At 46.5% G+C, this 25,866-nt stretch overlaps 4 protein-coding genes across 4 annotated transcripts; 2 read left to right on the top strand and 2 right to left on the bottom strand.

The window, feature by feature from the left end:
* The first annotated feature begins 1,219 nt into the window (after nt 1-1,219).
* On the top strand, nt 1,220-2,037 carry LOC144162353 (alpha-crystallin A chain-like). The gene has a single exon (XM_077692848.1). The coding sequence runs from the start codon at nt 1,290-1,292 to the stop codon at nt 1,830-1,832; it is 543 nt and encodes a 180-aa protein (XP_077548974.1). The 5' UTR covers nt 1,220-1,289; the 3' UTR covers nt 1,833-2,037.
* Nucleotides 2,038-14,782: 12,745 nt separating this feature from the next.
* On the bottom strand, nt 14,783-15,663 carry LOC144162352 (alpha-crystallin B chain-like). The gene has a single exon (XM_077692847.1). It carries the CDS (start codon nt 15,531-15,533, stop codon nt 14,991-14,993), a length of 543 nt encoding a protein of 180 aa, XP_077548973.1. The 5' UTR covers nt 15,534-15,663; the 3' UTR covers nt 14,783-14,990.
* Nucleotides 15,664-17,166: 1,503 nt separating this feature from the next.
* On the top strand, nt 17,167-18,005 carry LOC144162351 (alpha-crystallin B chain-like). The gene has a single exon (XM_077692846.1). It carries the CDS (start codon nt 17,279-17,281, stop codon nt 17,819-17,821), a length of 543 nt encoding a protein of 180 aa, XP_077548972.1. The 5' UTR covers nt 17,167-17,278; the 3' UTR covers nt 17,822-18,005.
* A 6,143-nt stretch (nt 18,006-24,148) lies between these two features.
* On the bottom strand, nt 24,149-24,964 carry LOC144161855 (alpha-crystallin B chain-like). Its single transcript, XM_077692438.1, has one exon. It carries the CDS (start codon nt 24,815-24,817, stop codon nt 24,488-24,490), a length of 330 nt encoding a protein of 109 aa, XP_077548564.1. The 5' UTR covers nt 24,818-24,964; the 3' UTR covers nt 24,149-24,487.
* Between the last annotated feature and the right edge of the window lie 902 nt (nt 24,965-25,866).

The raw sequence follows: 25,866 nt of genomic DNA, 5'->3' as shown, positions 1-25,866 counted from the left end.
TCTTTGACTGAGAATGTCTAGAGATTTTTGTGTGCTCACCCATTACTCATGTGTGTGTGTGTGTGTGTGTGTGTGTGTGTATCACAGGGAAAAGCAGCGTACATCGCCAGGAATTTAGTCCGCGTTTGCACCTTTTCTGGCTGACCCGCCGCGATGGCTCAGTGGCTAAGGCGTTGTGCTGCTGAGCACGAGGTCGCGGGTTTGATTCCCGGCCGCGGCGGCCGCTTTTCTGATGGAGGCGAAAAGCAAAAACGCCAGTGTGTACGACATTTCGGCGCACGTTAAAGATCCTCCCCCCCTCCCCCCCCCCCCCCCCCCCCCCCCGGGTGGTCAAAATTAATCCGGAGCCCTCCACTACGGCGCGCCTCACCGCCTGCGTTGCGTCGGTGCGTTAAACCATACAATCGATCGAATCTATCACTTCACTGCCTAAAAACAGGAAATAAAGCTTATTTCACGTGAGCTTTGTTTTTCTATATTACCAGAATTCCACCGATCTTGGCCCACCCGGGGTTTCGTTTTTTTTTTTTTCTTTGCTGGCTTTCCAATTGAAATATGAAGTATTAGATCGACGAACAAAAAACTAGAAGATTTTTTGACTATTTTGACAATTACTTTGACAACTCTGCAAATAATATTCCAACGTTTCAAAGGAACACAACATCTAAAAAAATTTACGACCTACGACCGTCGGAAATTTCGCTTCAACCGAGCATGACTTTTTTTTTTTTTTTTTTTTGCTGCAGTGCATGGGTTGGCAAAGGGTCACGTTTAAGGAATACTGCCTGTAATAATAACAGCAGTCTGTGCCCGCTATTTAATACAGCTAAACAGCACGTTGGTGTCACGCACGCCGTCTTTATTCTATGGATTTTGTCCTTTTTTAGTTGGAAAGCATAGTATTCTCATGACGGGATGTAGATGGTTACGCTCATGGTGCATGCGTGAGCTTTCCACCCTCTCCCACTTGCGCGCAGTCAAAAATCAAACAAAACCACCCGCACGAAGGCGCGCGAACTTTCTAGAACGAAACCGATCACCAACGCGGAGCAGACGACATAAAGAAAGATTGCGCATGCGTGATTTTGCCCACGTGACCTAGACTGGCCAATCCGCGTTTGACTCTTTTTTCTTTTTTTTTTTTCGTGGGAGAATGTTCGTGAAAATACGGGAAGGCGGTGCTGGCCGCTATTTAACCGGTGAGCGCGACGCAGCTGTCAGATTTCATCGGATTGCCTGTTTCGTGAAGCAGTAAGCTTTCTCGCAGTTCGTACTCGAACACAACGACAATGGCTCTGTTTCCGCTTCTGTACGGCTACAACCGGGGCCCCTCGGACTTTGCCCGGCGGTTTTTCAACGACGACTTCGGCAGCTCCTTCCTCGACGGTGAGCTGTTCGACCCCCCGTTCTTCCACCAGCGCTTCTACCTGGAGCCCAGCCACGGCGGCCGCTCGGACGCTTCTCGCGCCGTCGCCCAACAGCAGCAGCAGGGCTCCTCGGTCGCCTGCAGCGCGGACAAGTTCGCCATCAGCGTGGACACCCGCCACTTCACCCCCGAAGAGATCAGCGTGAAGACGGAGGACAACTGCGTCGTGATCCACGGCAAGCACGAGGAGAAGTCGGACGACCGCGGCTGCTACGTCAAGAGGGAGTTCACGCGCCGCTACGTGCTCCCCGAAGACGTCGACCCGGAGACCGTCAAGTGCCACCTCAAGCCCAACGGACACCTGGCGCTCGAGGCTCCTCGCAAGAACGCCTCCAAGAAGGAAGAAGCGAAGCCGATTCCCATCGAGGTTCGCCACGAAGCCAAAGGTGGCAGCGGCGACAAGTGAACTTTCTGCTTGCGCGGTGTGCTGAACATGCTCAAAACTGTCTTCACAGGCGAGAGGACTTTGTTCAAATGCTAGAACAATTGTTGCTAGGTTTTGCCAAAGCAAGTGCCTTGTGTTTTGTCTGTGCGAGCTGGTACTTGCACTTAAAAAAACACTTGTTAATGTTGTGTAAATAACTAGAGGTTCTAAATAAAACTCATTGTTCCTATATCTTGACTGTGTTTTCTGCTTGGCAGGCGTTTCCGGTGTGTACGAAAATTCCCGCCAAGAAGACATTAAGGCTTTTTTTTATTTTTATGCTGTTTCTATGAGTACGACCGTGGGTAAGACTTCATATTTCTCTGTTGGCTGTGGCATTTTCTTGTACTCTGAGGTCACGATGTGTGGTGGAAAGCTCTGCTGGCACTAGCCACCGTACAGATACATGCGGAGTTAACACGTAATGACATCTCACCCTGCTCTGAGTGTGCGTTTACAGCAAGTCAGGTTGATGTGCCGCGAAGCAATTTTTGCCTTGCGACCATTCATTATTACCTAAGCATTGCGTGAACTGTGGGAAAGTGCTAGCCTTATGTGTCATAATCGCAGCATTTCCTTTTTTTAGCCCAACAGTTGTGATGAGGTAGAAACGACACTGCAGCATAGACACAACCTGCGAAACATATGCTCCTGTTTACGTCATCTGCTGCACTTGCTGTTGCATCAAGTTCTGCTTTTGCAGCAGGGTTGGATGACTCACTGTGAAGGTTGGGTGTCTGTTGTTGGTGAAATGATGCGACACTGTGAGTGGCCTCTTAACATGCATAAAAAAATACCCACATGGTCTAAATGAATCATTAGTAACCACTGCAACAGTGTACCCTGTAGAGGTATGTGTAGATCACAAAGTTTCAATGACTGTGCTTTGAGGTGGTGTTAACAATGCGCCAAAATCCCGGGCCATCTTCTCTAACATGAAACCAGGGGAGGGGCAAAGTATGCAGTGTATAAGTGTATTCTTGGCGCCGTGGCGTCTTTGCCTATGGAGACGACACTGTTTGGAGGTAAAGGTATACAGCTTTGCTGTAAGAGTCTCATGTCTTTGAAGTACGAAGCGTTGGAGTGCGAGGCACTGAAAACGAGTGTCTTGGTGTGTTCTTTTTAGTACACGTTACGTTCTCGTGCGAGGCTTTGGAAAAAGTGTCCTGGTGTGTTCTTTTAGTGCGCGTTACGTTCTAGCGTGAGGTGTTGGAAAAACAGTGTTCCAATATATTCTTTTAGTACGCGTTATGTACTAGCATGAGGTTTTGGGAAAAGTGTCCCGGTGGTTTAATACCGTGACTACATGAGGCAATGACAGTAGACTCCAACAGCCCTAGCCCCTGAGGAGTTTTGCCCCTAAAAGCACAATCAAACTTTTGTTATAATGGAAACATTTACGCAGCAGACAAAAGGCATAGGAACCAAATCATATGCTCCAATTCTGTTATTGCTGTCACTATTTTCTGTCTGTGATGTCGACACTATGATTACGGCAGCACCCTTTCTAGCAGCAGTTGTGTAAATTGTGTAACAACGCTTATTTGCTTTCCAGGACATTTCATGAGGATTTTAAATAGGTAATGCAGCTTCTGTTCTCTCAAAGCAAGTAAATTGAAGGCAATTTGTCCATAGGTGCCTAATGCGCTCTTCAAAAGTTTACACATCTACACATAACCTTTTATATTTGGAGACAGTAATGAACTCTACCGTAACACAATGCCAAGTGGAAAATGCGCTGTGACAGTGCTGTTTGTAATTGTTGACATTCAAGATTTTCTACACTTTAAAAGGGCCTGTATCAAGGTTTGTAAACTTTAGGTGCAGTAGAATATTGGTGCAAGTCAGCTTGTTTCTTGACTTGCATCCCTTCAAACTTGCGTTCAAATTTTCCAAAACATGCCAATGACATTCTTGGATGGGAATTTTTGGGGCATTATTGATGAAGTGAAAAATGTATGCACTAGATGGCTCGTTATGCAAAGAGGATACACGGTGCAATGCCACACTCAGCTTGCCTGTTTCTGCCTGCTGTCTTGGCCGACACGAGATTACAGCACGTCAGCAAAGTAGCTGGCTGCATTTTGGAAATTCACTCTTACCTGTGGCAAAAATTAGTATTCATCGGCTTGTGAGCAGTTCAGCCAAGGAGAGGTTTGGGCTACATGCGATTACATCCCTTGTTCATGATCACACAAGCTTTACAAGCTCTTACATGATCACCCAAGTTCTTACAGGAATGAGCTGGCACTTGACGATCCTGCATATTGTGTCGATCATTACTGCATTAGTGAAAGCCTGTTTTATCACCTAGTGTGGCCTAGCTGGAGTGAACAATTTGCATGTACACCCGGCAGCAGAATAAGCCGGGGCACGCGAGCCCGTGGCGAAATGCATCGCCGCGACATATGATGTTGCACTTCTGGTGTTGAGACATCCATGTGCGCATCCAACCACACTCACTGCCCTGTCTTTTCTTCCCTTTCAAGCAGCAAAGCTGACCACATTCAGCGTTTTGCCGTCGGGGTCACTTTCTTTGCCAACATGCCTCACTCGCACACGCTTCTGCGTCGAACGGCGAGGGTGAAGTGTGCGTTGCTTGCTCTGCCTTGCTGTGCCCTGATCCAACAGATAACGTGTCGCACCCGCCTCTGTGACCACCTTGTGCCACATATATCCCATCGCGTCTTTGCATTTTTGTCTAAAACATGCAGTTGATTGGTATCTAAAAATGAGCACACCAAAACGGAAAAAGGAATTGAGGTGAGAAATAGATTATTTGAGTAAAGTGGGGTGAGAAGTCACTTCGCACGAGTACTACAGCAAGCATTGACGAAAAAAAAAAACACGAGCAGAGATCGGCGGGTTTGTGGGTTTGACAAAAAAGAACAAAAATAGTAATAGGTTGCGTTGAATTGATTGACATAGGCACAGAACAAAAGTTTTGCATTTAGAAAGCGAAACAAACCCTATGGCCCTTAAAATTAAGATTAGGATATCAAAATCCCGTTGCAATTCGTCCTTTATCACAGCCGGGCAGATGGAGCAAAGCACGCTACACCCTCGCCATTTGCCGCCGAAGCGTGTGCGAACGAGACGTGTTGAGCGTAAAAAGTTACCCCTAGCGCCAAGCGCGGAATGCTAACAGCTTTGCTGCTTGAAGCGAAGGCCTTATCCAAGTCGTCTCAATCAGAGCGAAAACCATCGCCTGCTCACCGCTCTACAAAACTTTCTCGAGAGATCTGGCCTGCACCATTTCCTTTATTTTCGTAGCCCATTGAATGTATCATATTTTTTCCCCCCAACTCCCATTACCTAATCCCTCTCCCCTAGACACCAAAATTTGCTACATGGTGTCTTTGTATTCCTTCTAGTACATAAATTAAATGTGTGTTACCACCACCACCACCACCACCGAAGGAAAGGACAGAAACTGGATGCGCACGCTCACATCAGTGTCTCGACACCAGAAGTGCAATGTCAGATGGCGCGGCAACGCCTTTTGCCACGCGCCCACGTGCCCAGGCTTATTTTGCCGTGCGGTGTACATGTGCCATGAAGTCCCCCCACTTAACTTTTCTCTACCCAATATTACCTCCTTGGAGGCTGAATAACTGCCCTGAAAGGCCACCTTTAAGGCGGCATACATGTTCTTTTCATTTGAAAGCAGTAACTTTTTATAACGCGCTTAGCTTTATTTTGGCCCGTAATGTCTATGCAAAAGAAAACCTTTTAAGTAGCCGACATTGTCAGCAGTGATATCGTTGAGGAGGTATCAAGAACAGGGTTATCAGGGTGTTAGCTCTACACTAACATTCAAGCGGTGCCATCAAAAACAACCTTAAGCATGACTGCAATCATGCAATTGCGTTTCTTATAGCAGTAGCTTTTGTTGCTGGCCACCAATCATACAAACTCTAGCTCTCAGTGGTGTCATAGTTGTCAATCGTTCCTTTTGCTTTCAGCTTAGCTGTTTGAAGTTTACAAAAGTTGTGTGATTGTTATGCCGATGTGGCAGTCTCTTAAACGAACCTATCTTTACTCTTTACAGTCCTTAGGCTGCTGAAGAAATGTCCTGCAAACCCTGCCTATGCCACCTGTATGTACATTTTTGAGGACATATTAACAGTGGTCATATTATGTATTCTGACTGACAACTTAAGGAGGAATTTGTAACCCTGGAATTTTTCGTTCTTTACTGCCATTTCACGTATACAGCTCCCTTTTTACTTCACTCAAGGTAGGTATCCGGCCTTTGCAGAAACAAAGCCAGAATTAGGTCCACCTATCCGAAGCAGAACAAGTTTGAAAGCCACAGAGAAATAGCAGCAACAACCAGCAGACAAGATAATGAAAATTAGAACATCTGTTGGACGGTGCTTGTAGGTGCTTTGAAAACCTTCGGTTTGGGATTGATGAGGGAATGGAAAAGAAGGTGGATGGAATTCGGCCTCAGCGAACAGCCCAGGGGGGACACTGCTCTTAAAACAGCTTCCCTTTAATTTTTAAGTAAACTCTGTGAAACTTGTCAGTGCTAGTGCTTTTTCCCCACTGACTTCAAATATGGCATTATTCTTTGAGTCAGTCCAAGTTCTTGAACATCATCTTCATCACGTCGTCAACTGGCGTAGCAATTGTTAGGCATTTTAGCCCGGCTAACATCGCCAGGCTTCATTAAATTAAAGATCATTCTCTCTCTCTCTCCCTCCATTAATTACCAAGATAATTGCAGATAATTCATTTTTGGAGGATCAATAGACAAAACAGTGTTAGCCATAGAACTGTGTAATCTTGATATTTTCCAATACTATAAGTCCAGGTGAGTGCAATTAACAGGATCGGCTTTTTGATGCACCGCTTGGAACTAATTTTACAGCTCATTAAACTGTGGTGGCACCAGTGGCAAGGAACCATTTCGAGTGCCTATTCGAAACACCGAAATTTAATGAGCTGTAAAGTTAGTTCCAAGCGGTGCATCCAAAAACTGAACCTCTTATTGCACAGGCGCATCACTGTGTACAGACACTACTTCTGAGATACGAATGGTCGTTAGCTTTTAGGGCTTAGTCCAATCATTCATTAGTTCTGGCAAAGCTGTTTTCAGTGATGAATTTCCAAACCATGACACATCCTCATCAGATACGAGGGAAAACAATGGACACCAAATGGAGGGGTGTTCTTCAAGTGCTGTAAGCGTTGCAAAATGTGAAGATGCAACTAGGGAGGGAACGAGTGTACAACGGGACGCCACCCCGGACCTCACCCTTGCCTATAGAGTGGGCCATGCAGAATGGAGTAGACTAGACTACACCGTCGGCAGTGATCATCACATAATACAGCTACACACGACACTGAAACACCCCACACCACCACAGCGTATGCAGACTGTCATCACAGACTGGCACGCTTTCCGGGAGGCACGACAAGCTGGGGCCTGCCTTCCTTCCCAGCGCTTGACGTAGCTCAATGGACGGAGCAGCTCCTGGGGGATGTACGGAATCACCAAAAAGAATTAGATCCCGAAATACCGACGCCACGCGTCGACTCTAAATTGCAGCATATGTGGGAAGCTCTCAAAGGCCTTAAGAGGTGATGGCGCACTCAAAAGTATTACAGGCGCCTAAGAAAGTGAATAGCCACCCTAGCCAAGGAAATCGAATGTTATGCAAACATGAGATCAGGATGGGAAGAGCTGTGCGATCGGTTGCAAGGCGCTATGAGCATGAAGAGGACTTGGTCCCTCCTAATACACCTACTCGATCCATCACGTTCTAAAAAGGAGCCGGCAAACCAAATTACCTAACTTACCAGACAGCTTGCGACCGATATGCACCAGGCAATTCAAGACCTCATCAATAGATATGTACCAGATGGGGAACAGCAACAGCACCAGGACTACTCCAGGCCGCCTAACCCCTGCTTGGACGAGGATATCACAGAAGCAGTGGTCAGGGGAGCGCTGCAGGATGTGCGAACGTCTTCCGCCCCAGGGCAAGACCAAGTCACGAATAAGATGCTTAGAAACCTCGACGATGGTTCAATATCTTATCTCACCAAGTTTTTTAACAAGCACTGGACAGAGGGCACTTTTCCTCGAGAGTTCCGTCATGCGAATGTTACCTTAATCCCTAAACCGGGCAAACAGCTTTCGACAGAAAATCTCAGGCTGATATCGCTAACATCATGTATTGGAAAAATAATGGAACGAATAATTATGGCACGAATAAACAGGCTCATAGAAGAAAAAGAATTGTTGTCGCCCAACATGTATGGCTTCAGGGCAGGGCTTGCGACAAACGATGTCCACCTGAGGCTATATACTGGGATTTGCTGAAGGAACCTCCCTCATGTGACTCAGCGGCCATTCTAGCCTTGGACCTGACAAAAGCATTTGATAAGGTATCTCACTCGCCAATCCTGGCAGGCGTAGAACACACAGGGCCAGGCGTACGGACGTACAACTATGTTCGTGCCTTCCTATCACATCGAACAGCCACACTGGCACTGGGTGACTTACAATCTCCTGAAATACACCTACCGTCATGCGGCACACTGCAGGGGTCGGTCATATCCCCCTTACTGTTTAATCTAGCGGTGTCACACATAGCCTGTGCTCTGGATCGAGTGCCCAGTCTTCAATACAACATATATGCAGACGATATAACCCTATGGGTCACTCGAGGAAGTGATGCATACATAGAAGCAACCCTTCGAGCCGGTGCTACAGCCGTCGTGCAGGGAGCCCGAGTAGCGGGCCTGCAATGCTCTCCCACCAAATCAGAGATGCTTGTCTTCCCAGCAAAAAGATCTGGGCCTTTGCGAGAGGCTTCCATCCATGTTTTAGTGGACGGGAAGCCTGTACCACGGGTCACGAACCTCATAATTCTAGGCCTTATGCTACAGAGTAATCGGAGGAATACGGAGGTAATCAGAAAGTTCTCGGCGCATGTTACCCAAATAATTGGCCTGCTCTGTAGGATCGTTGCCCGAGGGCACGGCCTGAAAGAACAAGACCGCTTGAGACTTGTACAAGTGTTTGTTATCAGCAGACTCACATATGCTCTTCCCTATCTTCCCCTTAACGACAGCGAAATGAGTAAAGTACATGGTCTCATCCGCAAAGCATACCGAGCCGCCTTGCAGTTACCACCGAACGCATCCACTGCCAGATTAGAGGCAACAGGGACATACAATACGGCAGCAGAACTAATCGAAGGCCACCGCAGTGACCAAGTCAACCGCCTAGGGCGCTGCTCCGTGGGCAGACTCCTCTTGCAGAAACTCGGGATCGGCCCAGCTCAAAGCCCTGAGTCTGTGCGCTGCCTCAAATCATCAATCAGAAATCGTATCATCGTTCGACCGATTCCCAAAAACATGCACCCAAAATTTCATATTGACAGGCGGATTCATCGAGCCACGACACTAGATAAAAAATTTCCCCTTTCCCGAGTGACCCTCTATGTTGATGTCGCAGAATATCAGCATAAAGATGCATTCGCCATTGCTGTAATTCACTCCACGTCATCTCCTCCGCTTGCAACCCTCACCATTCACACCCGTCACCCGCATGTCGCGGAAGAGGCGGCAATCGCACTAGCATTAACCCAAAGGCTCACCCCTGAAATCGTATTTTCGGATTCTAAAACTGCCGTTCAAAACTTTGCCAAAGGGCTCATTTCCGCCCCGGCACACAAAATTCTCGCTCTAAATTCGCCATCCAACACGGTCGAACTCCAATGGTTCCCGGCTCACACATGCATTGGAGGGATAGAGACGGCCCACACGGCAGCCCGAGCACTTGTCACCCGGGCGTACGATGTGGACTCTTCCTTCCATGAAGCCAGATCGACCAGAGACAGTCTCCTCACACTCCGAGAGGTCACACAGCATTACTGCCTCTCCTGCTGCACGCTTCCCCCCGCTCACTCATCCCTCACTCTGGAGGAGGAACGCCTCTGGCGTCAACTCCAAACGGAATCTCTACCGTGCAGAGCCGTCCTTCATCATGTCCACCCCTCCCTCTACCCATCCTCGCTCTGCCCCCGCTGCGGTGAAAAAGCCACGGTCCAACACCAAATGTGGGCTTGTGCAGAGGACCCATTCCCTCGAATTCTCCTGACCAGTGGATGAAGGTGTTGGGCCGCTTGGACCCCCAGCTCCAGAAGGAGCTCGTGACTCGAGCGGCTGAAGTCGTTGCGACCCTCCGGGTCGTGCTCACCGCGCCCTAACCCTTTATGTAAATAAAATTTATTTCTCTTTGTCTCTGTCAAGTTGCTGCATTGCTATGTGCATGCTTTCGTGTGAATATACCTTCCAGAAGTTGCACAAATGTGCTTACTCGGGCTTGTTTTCCATGTAAAGCCATGGTCATTGAGATTGTTCTATATCGTCTTCACTTCGGTTGTCGAAATGGTTTTTCACTCCTATCTTGGTCCTGTACAGTACTGATAGTCTGCTCAAATAAATAAATAAAATAAATGTGCTACGCACTCCGTCTATCACATAAATATGTTCCTTAATTTTTTCGCTCTGTAATATATATCAGGTTGAATGTATCTAAACGTCAGGCTAAAAGGGCCAACTGGGTGGGAAGGCTCCAATCGAAAGGGAGCCATGGGCTTGAGGCTACAGGAATTCTGAACATTGGGACCAAGGCAGCAGGCATATTAGCTTTGAAACCATGCCCCGGGCTGTAGCAAATTGAAAGCTGCGCTGGCAACAAATGGGCGACAACAAATGTCCGCTCCTGCGAGCTCATTCTATTTTATTCTCTTCTCGTGGAAGCCCGGATTTCCTAGAATGTTTCTTCGAGATTCCTTGGTTGCTTGAACGGATTGAATAATTCAACTAAAGAACGAAATTCTATAGTTGAATTATTCCCTTGAATTTTGTTGGGATGAATGAAGAAGAATGAAATGGCTCGTCAAATTGTTTGCACAGTCTACGTAGCCGCTGAATTTCTAAAACGAAAGCTTTCTTAGTGGGAAATAATGGTGCCCTGTCAAAAAGGTAATGCATTTCCCCATAGACTGGTTCAGCGACCGAAAAGCTTTGATAAGGTCTCTGGACACACTGCGTGTGCATGAAATCGGGCTTTCATTGTGTCGAGACGGTTACTGGAAAATCGCGAACAAGACAATACATGCATCATCATGAATAAGGAGTACAATATTATACCTTTGCCTCATAAATCAGATATCGGTATACATTTAGATCGTTCGTAGATGTGTTTACTTAGTGCACGAACAATCATTCTTCATTTGCGATTTGGGTCTTTAAAGGTTTGACAATCGATTGGACGCACTTTTTGCGAACGTTGGGTGCAATTTTACGGTCTGTGCTCTTCTCAACTTCCTTTAGGAAGGGATGATAAGTTGTAGGTTCACATGCCTTGCAGCCGTGCTGAGCATAAAACCTGCCACTGTAGCCAAAATCGTATCACAGCCTCGCACAGGACAAGGAAAGGGAAATAAAGGTGAGATCAGATCAAATCAAATAAAAGCGTTCTTTGGTCAACTTGTCACGTAACATAATTAGAGTAGGAGCTACTGGGCACCATACAAGAATGCATGTTTCTGCCGTGAGGATATCAAATACTAGTCCACACCCAAACAACACCACACACACACCTGTTTCATTCGGTGTGGTAAGGCAATGCTGAAGTCGTTCTTGCTTGAGGGTGCCATGAAGACGAAATGCAAGTTTGGTTCACTCAAAAGATTGCCTCATTGGAATAACACTGACACCACTTTTATTAACGCAAACGAGCTACGTAAAGAGGAAAACAGAGAATACGCATGTGACTTACCAGCTACTTTTCTGCACTGAATTGATGATGTATTACGGGCCGCTCGTTGCGATTGTCTGAGGCCAACAAAATCCAATGCAAAATAAGCAGGGATCAGAAGCTTGCAGAAGGGCCTGTTTGCAGCTAAATCTAGTGCACATTCTTTTTATAGCACTAAAAGTGGTTGGGTAAACAATGAAAGTTACGAACAAATACGTACACGTCGAAGCAGTTAGTGCGGCACTTTGCTGGCTGACACTGCTTAACACAGCCGGCAGATGCATTGGGCTTGTATGACACTGACCAACTGGCATGAGCGGCACGGCCACTTATGTGACCCTGCTTGTCGAGTCATAGCTGATGTTTTATGAAACGATTGCTATCGACTGTAACAAAAATACGGCAAATCAGAAGCAGAGTGTGAACAGTGGGCCTTGAGCAGCAATGCAGCACCATCTTTGAAATTGGACGATAACAAGATAACGAAATGGCTGTATGTGACATGGTAGCAGCCCTGGGGCGGTATTCTCGAGTTTTGTCCCTTTTGCGTCCCTTTCAAAAGTGTCCCTTTTGGCGAGCCCTGATTGGCTAACGGCAAACAACCGGAAGTGACGTAACGCAAGCGCGGCAAACCTACTGCCAACCTTCCTTCATGCTGCCAACGTCCACTGCTTAACCGGAAGTACGTCACGATAAAAGGGACGCAAAAGGGACGTTTTCAAAAGGGACAGTTACGAGAATACCGCCCCTGGTCAACATACAATGTTTTTTTTAGGTACATGCCCAGGATACGCCATTGCTGACATCACGAAACATACGATGCAGTGGGAGAATTGAAATTTCAGCTTAAATTGCTCAATTTATTAGTGAATAAAGCATCGTTTGTTCTCGGATAAGCACTAAGAGACAAGCAAAACACCAATTGTTTTGAATAATACAAACTTTCATTTTGTCTTCATGGCTCCTTTAAACAAATTCAGAGTGGCACATTTAAAAAACGAGAGGGGTGGAAGGTTAGCACTTCTTTAGCATTCTTAGGAGTATGACCACACAATGATTGCAAGGCGTTTAATAAGTCAGAATGGTGCCATCTGGTGTAGGATCGAGCAGTGACATCTCACACCGCTTCTCTCCAATGTCAGGAATGGCTTGAGAACTGCACTGTTACTTGGCTGTCGAGAAACCCTGGCATTCCATCTCAGTCCCAGTGCTCGTTCGGATACAGACTGCGACTCACTGTAGAAAAAAAATTACCATCCCATACTGAAGAAAGTTGAAAGCGTGAAAGCTAAAAGTGTCTCCAACCTTCGCTGAAAGTGCGTCCAATCGGTCTTCAAACCTTCAAAGACCCAAACGCAAACGAAGAATGCACCCACGCGACTATTTTTCGTGCACTAAGTAAATGCATCTACGCACGATGTGCATGTGTACCAATACGTGGTTTATGACATAAAGGTACACTGTTTTACTACTCTTTCTTCATGATCGATGCATATGTATTGTCTTATCAAGAACCATTCCTCTTTCACGCTTTTTAAGTAACCGTTTTGACACAACAGAAGTCCAGCTTCACGCACGTGCTGTGTCCAGAGCTATTGTCAAAGCTTTTCGGTCAACCAACTGGTCTACGGGGGATTGCATTAGTTTTTTTTAACAGGGTGCCATCGGTCGCACTAAGAAAGCTTTCGCTTTAGAACTCTGCCGGGGATGGGGGAGCGGGGTAGTGGCCAGGGAACTGCTCGCTTTCTACCTCCAATCCCTTTGTTGCACAGCTATTGGTTATGAAGGGTTGGAAAAGGTTTCACGTTTGGTTACTACCACTGTGAAACTAGTAACACCCGCTTGCGTGTTGGGCGCTACAACACGACCCTCCAACATCGCCACATGTGTCAGTGTAGTAGCTTCGATGCCAGTGGATGCACAGTTTGATGGTATTAATGCCTGCCCCATCACTATAGTAGATACTTCAAGTGCTAAACTGTGAAGCTGTACCACATATCTGATCCCGAGCCAACTTTGCAAAATGACAAATGTTGTGATGTTCTGCAATGTCGTGCTCTAAAAAGCACATTATTTTTTGCTGTTGTTTGTTCCGAGTGAAACAAAAAGTTGAGCCGTGTTGCAAGACAACAATTCTGACTGTATGCAGCATCTACAGATCATAACTCTGACGAGTGCGGTTTAAAACACGTCTCGCACTGGGCTGTGGGTTTCAACCAGCTATAGCCGTTGCTACTGGCACACCATTAAACCGGATAAGAGCCTCGCGGTTATTGTCACTACTGGTCTGACGTTGTCTTGGGGTTGATACCACTGGGTGAATTTTATTCCTCTGTGGCAGGTTAATTATTGTACGTTCCTCCGGACTTGTCAAGCCCACAGGGTCAGTTTATCTCGCTCTGGCGGGAAACACGATTCAGCCAGAACCAAATTGGCTTTCGTGGTGAATTTAAACTTGGTCACTGTACTTTAGATTTCATTGGTGTTTTGCACATTTGATGCTGTCCAGTGAGATGCAGTGATAACGTCATCGAAGAATCTAGATTGCCCTAATCAATTCCAAGCAGCATACATAATAAAAAATCAAAACAGGCCTCACAATGATATGTATATGTTTGAAGGGACCAGTGATACAACATACATCTTTGTTTCATTTCTGGCCTTTGATAATTCGTTCAGCACCACATCTTGTCTTTCATAACTAGCTCAACTCCATTTCAAACCCACACGACATTGTTTTCGACAACAGAATTGCACTTGTCTTCCAAAACTAGCTCTACTCCATTTCAAACCCATATGACATTATTTTCGACAACAGAATTGTGCTAACATTAACGAACCTTCTAATCAGTGACAACATCAGCAGCGACAGAGGAGGTACCAAGAACTAGTAACCAGCATCAAAGTGGTTTGAACGCATGGCACTACAGAAGCACCACCACAATCGCACAATTATGTTTCTTTGGGGTAGCTTTTGTTAATGGCCACCATTCGGAAACGAACAGCGAGCATAGTGTCAACATTAAGTATTAACGCATATTATATATACATACATAGATGGTCTTATAGTGGTCACAGTACTGTCCGCATTACGTTACCATATCTGTGCAGACTTTACCAGTGACCACGTAATGAAAACAGGCAATTGAAGATATCAGGAACTTTTTCAGTTTATTGAGGCGATGTCACGCGCACAAAGAAATGAAAGGAAACGAACGAATGGTCCCTGAGCTTGACATTTGTGCACCCATTAAGAAAACTTCATAAATGACACGCATACAAAACAAACGGACATGGTTTCACGCCAAACCACAAATCACGGCGGAGCATAGCCAACCTTCCCGACATTGTTCTCACTTCTTTCCTGAGTCTTTAACGGCGGGCATGTGCTGAACCTGAATCGGGATGGGCTTCGATTCTTCTTTCTTGGGGGCGTTCTTCCTCGGGGCCTCGAGAGCCAGGTGACCGTTCGGCTTTAGGTGGCACTTGACGGTCTCCGGGTCGACGTCTTCTGGGAGCACGTAGCGGCGCGTGAACTCCCTCTTGACGTAGCAGCCGCGGTCGTCGGACTTCTCCTCGTGCTTGCCGTGGATGACGACGCAGTTGTCCTGCGTCTTCACGCTGATCTCTTCGGGGGCGAAGTGGCGGGTGTCCACGTTGATGGCGAACTTGTCAGGGGCGCAGGCGACGGAAGTGCCCTGCTGCTGCTGCTGCTGTCGGGAGGGGCAGCGTGACGCCTGCTGGTGACGCGGCTGGATGTAGAACCGCTGATGGTAGAACGGCGGGTCGAACAGCTCGCCGTCGAGGAAGGAGCCGCCGAAGTCGTCGTCGAAGAAGCGCCTCGCCAGGTCCGAGGGGCCCCACGAAGCACTGTTGAGCAGCGGAAACAATGCCATGATCACTTGCGAAGATTCCCTCTGCACGAAATCACCTCTGATTCGTGAACTGACCCGGTGTTGGAGCAGACGCGGCTTTTAAATCCTGCCGTCTGCGTCCGGAAACGAGTTCGAGAAGTTACGAGAAACACCGGCGAGGCCAACGACCGCGAGCAAAGGCGCTCCGGGATTGGTTAGACGTCACGTGACTTTTGTTTTGTCTGCTTGCGTAGAAAGCGCGCGAAATGCGACATACGCGTTCTTTCTACGGCGTCCCGGAATGTTCTGGAGGTGTCTGATCAACGGCGTCTTTCACTGAGAATGTCTTGAGATTTTTGTGTGCTCACCCATTACTGATGTGTGTGTGTGTATCACAGGGAAAGGCAGCGTACATCGATAGGAATTTAGTCCGCGTTTGCACTTTTTCTGGCTGACCCGCCGCGATGGTGGCTAAGGCGTTGTGCTGCTGATCATGAGGTCGCGGGTTAGATTCCCGGTCGTGGCGGCCGATTTTCTGATGGAGGCTAAAATGCCGGTGTGTACGACATTTCGGCGCACGTTAAAGATCCCCCCAGGTGGTCAAAATTAATCTGGAGCCCTCCACTACGGCGCGCCTCACCGCCTGCGTTGCGTCGGTTCGTTAAACCCTACAATCGATGGAATCTATCACTTTACTGCGTAAACACAGGAAGTAAAGCTTATTTCACGTGAGCTTTGTTTTTCTATATTACCAGCATTCCACCGATCTTGGCCCACCTGGGGTTTTGCGATGAGTTTAGAAAAAATTCAATCCGAGTGCGTTGCACATGGTTGCGTATACCCGGCATGTTTTTTTTTTTTTTCTTTGCTGGCTTTCCAATCAAAATTTCAAGTATTAGATCAACCACCAAAAAACTAGAAGATTTTTTTTACTATTTTGACAATTCCTTTGACAACTCTATAATATTCCAACTTTTTTAAAAGAACACAACATTTAAAAAAAATTTACGACGATCGTCGAAAATTTCGCTTCAACCGAACATGACTTCTTTTTTTGCTGCAGTGCACGGGTTGGCAAAAGGTCACGTTTAAGGAATAGTAGAGAGTTTTAGCTGACCGTTTTCGACGGTCCGCTCCGGTATCAGCGGCGCGGTCAGCGCAACCGGAGCCAATGCCGTTCGCGGCCAAGCGCGCCACGCATGCGCAATGGCGCTCCCGCTTGCTATCGGAGCGGAGCGGACCGTGAAAAACGGTCAGCTAAAACTCTCCATTGTCTGTAATAATAACAGCAGTCTGTGCCCGCTATTTAAGTACAGCTAAACAATTGGTGTCACGCACGCCGTCTTTATTCTATGGATTTTGTCCTTTTTTAGTTGGAAAGCATAGTATTCTCATGACGGGATGTAGAAGGCTACGCTCATGGTACATGCGTGAGCTTTCTGCTCTTTCCCACTTGCGCGCAGTCAAAAATCAAACAAAACTACCCGCACGAAGCCGCGCGAACTTTCTAGAACGAAACCGATCGCCAGCCGATCACCCACGCGGAGCAGACGACATAAACAAAGACTGCGCATGCGTCATTTTGCCCACGTGACCAAGACTGGCCATCCGCGTTTGACTTTTCTTCCTTTTTTTTTTTTTTAGTGGGAGAATGTTCGTGAAAATACGGGAAGGTGGGGCTGGCCGCTATTTAACCGGTGAGCGCGAGGCAGCTGTCAGATTTCATTGGATTGCCTGTTTCGTGAAGCTGTAAGTTTTCTCGCAGTTCGCACTCGAACACGACGACAATGGCTCTGTTCCCGTTCCTGTACGGTTACAACCGGGGCCCCTCAGACTTCGCTCGGCGGTTTTTCAACGACGACTTCGGCGGCTCCTTCCTCGACGGTGAGCTGTTTGATCCGCCGTTCTTCCACCAGCGGTTCTACCTGGAACCTAGTCATGCCGGGCGTTCGCACGCTTCTCGCGCCGTCGCCCAACAGCAGCAGCAGGGCTCCTCGGTCGCGTGCAGCCCGGACAAGTTCGCCATCAGCGTGGACACCCGCCACTTCACCCCCGAAGAGATCAGCGTGAAGACGGAGGACAACTGCGTCGTCATCCACGGCAAGCACGAGGAGAAGTCGGACGACCACGGCTGCTACGTCAAGAGGGAGTTCACGCGCCGATACGTGCTCCCCGAAGACGTCGACCCGGAGACCGTCAAGTGCCACCTCAAGCCCAACGGACACCTGGCGCTCGAGGCTCCTCGCAAGAACGCCCCCAAGAAGGAAGAAGCGAAGCCCATCCCCATTGAGGTTCGCCACGAATCGAAAGGTGCGGGTGACAAGAAGTGAACTTCGGGTGTGTGCACCACGCGTGCGTGTTCAATGTGATAAACTAAGTCTGCTCACGGCAGGACATTGCTGTTTGTTCGGGGACTCAAAGAAGTTTTGTTGTGTCCAAAGCATTGTCGGGCCCTTGTTGTGGAAGCTGGTACTTCCATTCGAAGTCGTTGTGCCTGGAAGTTGTTAATAAAGCCTTTTAAAGGTTCGTAACCAATTTCTCAGTTTTTTTTTTGTTTTTTGCCAGCCGGTTTGTTGCTCCTGGTAGCGTGCAGCCCCGGCAATTGCGAATTGTGTGGATATTGTAGCTCTGAGGCCAGATTTGCAATAACTCAGGAAGCACTTGTAGTTCCAAGTTCGCCATTGCTAAAAACAAAATTTAAATATAATTAAAATTGTGGCTACAAAGTGTCCTGCACTTTGTTTACATTATGCAACTGCTACCATAATTGCTAAAATTTACGTTGGTTCTTGGACAAATATTTTGTATGTGCTGTACTTACTGTGGACACGAAAAGTTTGGCACACTCTTTAGGCTAGTTTTATGTTAATCTATGCCACTTGAGCAGCATAATTGTTTGCCTTAGACTGTGTGCCTGCAGCACGCTGAAGTAACATCTCCAGGTTTGTTAAGTGAGTTGGTAAACTGCATCATTGCCTTTCAGCTGGTGTTGACACTTAAGGCGCCTTAGATTGTGCTTCTGTTCGTGATATGAGGTGCTTTCTTTGCTTAGAAGTTTAAATTCTAAACATCCCTTAATTTCTTTTGCAATTTTGTTTGTAAACTTTGCAGTTCTGCAATAAGAAGCTAGCTGGTTATTAATGGTTACCTCATTGTTGGGAGGTTTACAGGTTCTCGCACCATGGCTTTTACAATTCCTCCACTTATCTGCACTGAGTATTTGTGAGGCACAAGCTGTAGCTAGAGTCAGGAATGGTGTAGGCATGGTGACACTTTTTTTAATTTTAGTCTATAGACACACTGTTTCCCCTCTTCAAAGTATGGTGCATTTGTAAATTAGGTACCACACTCTTGATACAAGCCCATCCTGCCTTTGCTTTGGGGCCTCTTTGAAAACAAGTCCTCTGGCGTCATAGTACCGTCCGGTCAACTCTCCAGACTACTTAAAGGAGCCATGAAGAGAAAATACAACTTCGTTTAATTTGAAAGAACTAGAATTCAGTATCTCACTCAGCTCCATTACAGCCACAAAAGATGTTTTTTTAACGAAAAAAAAAGCAAGAAGTATTTAAAAACTTTCAAATTTTGCGTCACAGTGATGTGTTATGAGCAAGAATGACATCATACGGGCCAACAATAAAACATAATTTTCGGTGCGTTAACTGCACGTTAGCATTCAAGTGATGCGGTGAAATGAAACTAGAGGCCCCATTACAGACGTCCAGTCATGTGTCGTCGCGACAGGTCAGTTGGGCGGCCGCCAATCGCACAAACAAGGTTCCATGACGTCATAGAAAAGTTGCGGAAAATTGGCTAGGGGGTCGCGACTGCTTCACACGTTTTCTTTCATATCTCCGTTATTTGTTCGAAGATTGCGATGATATTGGTATCATTGTTATCGGGACTAAGCAGTCTTTCTAATAAACTCAACTTGTATTTTGTCTTCATGGCTCCTTTAAATAAAACTGAATACACCTTTATAATGTCACATTCAGAGTCATTTAGGTACTCCACTGCATGAATCAAGAATTGCAGCTCGCAACGTCTTTCTTCAGTGGTCAGTTGACAACGCAGTGGACCGTACTGGCTCCAAAAAGCTACTAGTTCACCTCTGCCCACTAGCTGTTTCCATTCTAAAGCTTATAAAATGGTCTGAACTGGCTGATTTTTGCCAAGAATCAGTGTAGAGTTAATGTTTTTTGTGCAAACATGGAAAATTGCCTCTACCGAGTATTTTATAAATGCCTATTTGCTTGATTTAAATACCATTTTATCCATTTCAAAACTGAATAGTACTGAAAAACAAGATGGAAGCAATAGAAGAAGCACAAACGGGCACTACTGCTTTTTATAGTTTTTCTGCACTATCTTAAAGCACATTTTGGTTTTGAAACATATTTAAATGAACGAGCCTGTCCTGACCCCCGATCTCTTGACCTGAGCCATATACACGGAATGGATTACTTTATTCTAGCAAGGATTCCAAGAGGCCCTGGTGTGGGATATGGGAGTAAGGATAAGGGAAGATGGTTCGAATAAAGCTTGTTCATGGCGCTTCAATATTTCACTTGGGCCATATAAAAAATTTTTAGTTCACAGATAGAACGCAATCAAAGTGAAAATTTCTTGCAGATTGGGAGCAACGTTCAATTTCAACTGCGTAAAGTGCCTGAGCTGAAACCTGTTCATTTCAAAAGCATTCGCTCGCTCATTCCTACACCTGACTGCAAGAATAAAAGCTTCTTTGGGGAAATGGTTTCTTCAGAGTGATTTCTGCACACCCTTGCTGGAGCGAGAAGGTTCACTTAGGCTAAATGCTGCTCCTCCCATGAGAGTGAGTACTTCTGTAAATTCGCGCATATAGTACATGTATTATGACTTCTTTTGTTGCATAAAATTCAACTTGCACTGTGAATGCAGCTAGCTCTGCCACACCAGGCTAGCAATTGCTCCAAATGTCGTCAAATATGAAGTTGCATCAAGAATTGCCCAAAGAGGATCATTCGAACTCCTCTTTGCTGCACTGCAAATTCAGGCCCTGACGCACTACTCAAGTGGACCCATTTAAGAGATCTCTTGGTGGTAGAACCCGTATCACCTACACTGACCTGTCATTTTAATCTCTAATCCCTCCTTCCTTGTCTCATAGCTTCCCCACTTTTTAAGCAAACGTGTGTCTCAGTATTGTGAGCGACAAAATTTCCATTGAGCAAGCTTATTTTCCCCGTTCCCCAAAGAATCATGGACACGCACAAGTGTGAAGAACTGCTCCAAATTTTTCTTCACCATGTTTGAAGAAATAACGATGGCTTAATTAGTGCGCTGCGTTGACGCCTGCAGTCAGAGCGGCTTCACTTTTGAGTAAAAAAACCTCAAATTATCCCAATGGTATTTTTTACAGTCATGTATACATAATTAGCCGCACTTGTATGCCAGTATGCTACCGTGGTGAAATTCAACGAGAATGACTCAATACAGTAGAACCTCGTTGATACGTAAAAAAAAAAAAAAAAAAAGAACGTGAGGAAGAGGAGGAGGACGAGGAAAACCTTTATTGCTGGCAAAAGACAGATCTTCGTCTTCCCAAGTGAGAGGCGCTCTCATTCCAGAACACGAGGGAGAAATGTACAGTCCGGGAAAACGTACTATGGGGAATTTTTAGTGTTCACAATTGACAGCGTAGTAACTGGGAGATTGTATGAACCGAGGATGTATCAACGTGGTTCTACTGTATCGAAGGAATGGCCCTGCCAGATATTATCCGCATCCAACTCCCAGGTGTTAAAACCACCCTTGACACGGTGTGGCTTAAAATCTACACGAGTACGTACTCCTGTGTATGAACGGTGAACGTAAGGCTGAGCTGTAATGTTTCACCATCATTCTCGAAGGGTTTTGTCAGATGCCTGTGCTGGCGGGGCTTCACAGAAAAGTAGGAAACTCCTCCGACCAGTTTCTACAGGTTAGGTATGGGTACCCTGTGGCGCAAAATATTTTTACGGTAGTGTGAGAACATTTTTATCATCGCCTCATCCTAGAAGAAAACGGAGTGCTTTGATAAGGAAGCAGCCAAACAGAAATGACAACATAATGAGCGCAGCTCGCCAAGTTGAATTTGGTGGTTAGTGAATTCGTGAATTTATGTGCTCACATATAATCATCAGTGATACGTGCAAAAACTACAGGTTCACACAACAGACACGAGGAATTCAATTGCATCCACAGCAAACACATAGTCAACAGTGGTACTGCAGTATCCTAAGTATGCCTGCATTTCTCATAAACGTGCTGTCATCGCATTCTGCTGTAACTACAGGGAGGACAGCAGACAGCCCGAGTCTTGAAGATGAGACACACGGGACCATGTCGGCCACAAACATGGGACACTACCCTTTGATGACCCACCTGAAAAACTGTTTTGGGGAGATGTAGAACCATAGAAAATTCCTATTGCAAGCTGTGCAATGGGTGGCATTCGATTCCCCTGAGATTTTTGAGGTTGGCAGCCTGCCCCTAACAAATTCAATTCGTGGACCGCAACCAAATAAAATGGAGAGGAGGTTGCAAGTGCATGGTCAACTGAAGGAGCGTTTAAGCCGGAATGATAGTACAATAAAGTGTTATAAGCTGTTTCCTCAACAGAGCAATACAAAGGCTGCAGGCGACGCTGACTTTGGTGCGAGTTTGTAAAAATGTCAGTCTACACTAACCTCATGGTTGGGAGGCAAAGTAGAGAGTTCATATCTGTCATGACTGTAAGAGTTAATAGCTGCATATTGGTGGTACACAAGTAGATAAAACAAATAATTTAATGATCTCTCTTTCACAAACACCACATGTCCGTTACCTGTGCTCCTCAGACACGTAGTAGCTTAATTGTTCATTGACGAGCTAGTCACGATGGTACAACACGCCATTATTGCCATATACAAGGTTCTGTTGCGGGGTTGGCGCCCCACTCTATCCTCCACCATCAACCATCAAAAGGGCTCCAAGAGGGCATTAAGGGCATTAAGAGGGCTTTCCTGCGCGGCTTCAGTGTCTTGTGGGAAGGCAAGCACCAAACCATGCCAGCATGCCGGGCGTTTGCCAAAGTGCTCCCAAACGCATGGGCAGCTTTATAGAAGCTACTTGAGAAAAAAAAAAAAAAAAAGGCATCCGAAACTGCAGAAGTATACAGGCCCTTTTGTTCGTAAACACTGCGGAAAATTTAATCCTTCTCAGTTCTGTGAGTAGCCACCAGACGAAGATCACACCCTTCATCAAATAAATAAGGATGCAGGCCTGTTTTGTCAAGAACTTCTGTTGTGGTTTTATGTACTCATGTTCCGATTCATTGAGGTTCAAATGCAACAAGGATAAAGGTAAGGGTTACCTTGTTTACAGTGGATTTGCAGTGCTGCTAGCTTAGTACAGCACATACAGTGCTGCTAGCTTAGTACCAAAAAGTTCCCTGTCATTTATGGCTGAAAAACAAGTTTTCCTTTGTCTCTCGACTGACCACATTGCCACAATGTGGGACATTTCCCAAAATTCTGCGACACTGTTTGCTGTGACCCAGTTTTCAGTTGAGATGGAGAGGCACACTTTGAAAACCCAAAGCCGCCGAGTCACTCTACACAACCCCATGGTGGGATTGTGACAGGCTAATGCCTTACAGGCTCCTCCATCTTGTATTTGTAAATAAATAAGTAACGCAAAGCTGTGATAGCTCAACGTTTGACAGGCTACCCCATCCTGTATTTGTAAATAAATGAGTAAAACAAACCTGTGACCCGTCGCGGTGGCTCAGTGGCTAAGGCCTTGTGCTGCTGAGTACAAGGACGTGGGTTTGATTCCCGGCCGCGGTGGCTGCTTTTCGGATGAAGCGAAAAGCAAAAATGCTTGCATGTACAAGATTTTGATGCACATCAAAGATCCCCAAGTGGTAAAAATTAATCCGGAGCCCTCCACTACAGTGCACCTTATCGCCTGCGTTGCGTCGACGTGTTAAACCCTACAATCAATCAATCAATCAATCAATCAATCAATCAATCAAAAACAAAGCTGTGACAGATTAACGCCCGACAGGCTGCTCCATCCTTTATTCGTAAACAAATAACTAAAACAAAGCTGCTCGCTTTTCTTGACGCCCATCCAAATGAAGCATTACAACACGCAGCGAGCTTGTGCCGTAATGAACAGTGAAATAACGCGGCGCTGCGCTGTTTGCTTTTAATGCACTTTATAAGCGACCCCAAACCATCCACCGCCGGCGGCGGCGGCGGCGGCGTCGGCGTCCGCAGTGCTCCTCTATATTTAAAAAAGAAACAGCATCCGGCGCCAGGTTTCGATCCGAGGACTTTGCGGCCGCAGCGCGACGCTCTACCGACCAAGCCACGGACACGACGCTGATATCAGTGTTAGTGACGCGCCTTATATCTTTAACGCATTCAAACTACGTCGTCAGCGGCGTGCGTTGGCGACTCAGCGGCGTTATAGCGGCTTGATAACTGCGTGGTGTACACGTGATACTACAAACCCGATGGAAGAGATGGAAGAGAAGGCGGCGAGGCGGTGGGCTGCGGGGGCCGAGCGCAAGCGCCGCAAGCGGGCCGACAACCGTGCATTCGCACTTTCACATTCTCCCCCTCGGGGAAATGCGGGGGAATTTTTTTCCCTGCTTAGGGACAAAATTTCCTGCGACTAATTTATCACAAAACAACCAAGCATGCAACCACACAGCATGGTATGCCACTCTTCAGACTACATGTTTGCAGCCATGCAATGAAGATAGGCACACTGGTCACCAGAAACTTTGTACTTTGATTGACACATTGCATTGCACTCATGCATCACGAAAGCGAAAATGGTCAGTTTGATTAGAATTATGATGTAATGTTCTTGTTGTTGGTGATAAAATAAGTGTCAGTGTAGAACATATGGCTTGGGACCTTTTCATGCGAAAGCGGCTCGTGAATAAAGGTCATGCAGAATGGAATATCGACAAACAGATGTCACAGAGGTGGTGTTCTCACAATCTTCTTGATGGGAACATGCTCAACTTGAATCGGAATGGGCTTGACTGGCTGCTTGGGCACATTCTTCCTCGGAGCCTCGAGCGCCAAGAATCCGTTGGGCATGAGGTGGCACTTGACGGTGAGCGGATCGACGTCTTCGGGAAGTACATAACGTCGCGTGAACTCCCTCTTCACGTAGCCGCCATTGTCATCAGACTTTTCTTTATGCTTGGCGTGGACGATAACACAGTTGCCTTCCGTCTTGACGCTGATTTCCGTCAGAGTGAAGTTCCGTGCATTCACGCTGACGGCAAATTTGTCTGGCATGCAGGTGACAGAGGTTTCCTGCTGACAGAGAGGACAGGCGCGGCCGGTTGATGCCTGCTGGTGGGAGAATGGCAGGTTGGAACTATCGCTGCCAGGGAATGAATCACGAGGGTTGTGTTCGTTGGACCGCCGGTTTGAGTTTGATGGACCCCTAGAAGCAACGTAAAAATGAAAAAAAAAAAAAAAAAGCCATGACTGCTTGCAAAGATGCTCTCTTATGCTGTATCACATTGTGACCCCACAAACAGAACAAAAGCAGCTTATAAAGTGTACCATTTGCTTCTAGAGGTGTGTTTCTCAAGAAGCCATGGGAAACACCGGCTAAAGCAACAACCGCGAGCAATGATGGTAGGTCCACCTTTGCCAAAGCCTCGAAGCCTCGGCCAAAGCCTCGAAGCCGTAATGGTGTTGGCGATGCGTGCTGGACTCGCATTCAGGAGGCCCTGGACTCGATTGCCACGCAGTCTAAAATTTGGTTTAATTTTCTTTTCAACTCCATTACTTTCCTTTTATTTTTCCTGCGCTGTCAGCCATTTTAGGAGCCGCTTCGCTGCTAGATGCTGAACGACTACTTTTCTTCTCAACAAGCCAGCTTATGCTTTCTTGGTAAAAAATTCAACGACAATCATGCAATCACGGAACATGACACAAATTGACAAATTATCTGCTTGCTCAGGTGTAGTCCTGGGCTGCAACCCCTTCCGCTAGGCGAACGCGAACACATACCACGCGGTTACATGCTTCTTGTCACCGCTAAAAGATTTGCTAAAGGCTTTCCTTTATAAAGTTTGGCTTTGCGGTATAACGTTTCCCCGCAAAGCGTTCCCTCTCTGGAGTCTGGACAAAATATTCGGAACTGACAATCTCACATGGTGCCAGCGCTGCATTAAAAAAAAAAGAAAAAAAAAACCGACACTCGATTAGTCATTCGTTCGGTGGTTATCCGAACGCATGCTGTAGACCATTTCAAATTTAGCGCGCAAGGATATGCTGAAAGTATGAACTTACTGTTCTTTGTTAATCCGTCGTGGCGGGTTCGCTGCGGCCGC

The sequence above is a fragment of the Haemaphysalis longicornis genome, unplaced genomic scaffold (genome assembly GCF_048455015.1).
Source record: "Haemaphysalis longicornis isolate Haplotype H1 unplaced genomic scaffold, Haemaphysalis longicornis Haplotype H1 scaffold_12, whole genome shotgun sequence".
NCBI classification, from domain to species: domain Eukaryota; kingdom Metazoa; phylum Arthropoda; class Arachnida; order Ixodida; family Ixodidae; genus Haemaphysalis; species Haemaphysalis longicornis.
This window is presented reverse-complemented; position numbering and strand designations above follow the sequence as displayed.

Excerpts from the sequence above, each read along its gene's own strand:
- LOC144162353 (XM_077692848.1), top strand. The coding sequence starts at position 1,290 with ATGGCTCTGTTTCCGCTTCTGTACGGCTACAACCGGGGCCCCTCGGAC.
- LOC144162352 (XM_077692847.1), bottom strand. The coding sequence starts at position 15,533 with ATGGCATTGTTTCCGCTGCTCAACAGTGCTTCGTGGGGCCCCTCGGAC.
- LOC144162351 (XM_077692846.1), top strand. The coding sequence starts at position 17,279 with ATGGCTCTGTTCCCGTTCCTGTACGGTTACAACCGGGGCCCCTCAGAC.
- LOC144161855 (XM_077692438.1), bottom strand. The coding sequence starts at position 24,817 with ATGCCAGACAAATTTGCCGTCAGCGTGAATGCACGGAACTTCACTCTG.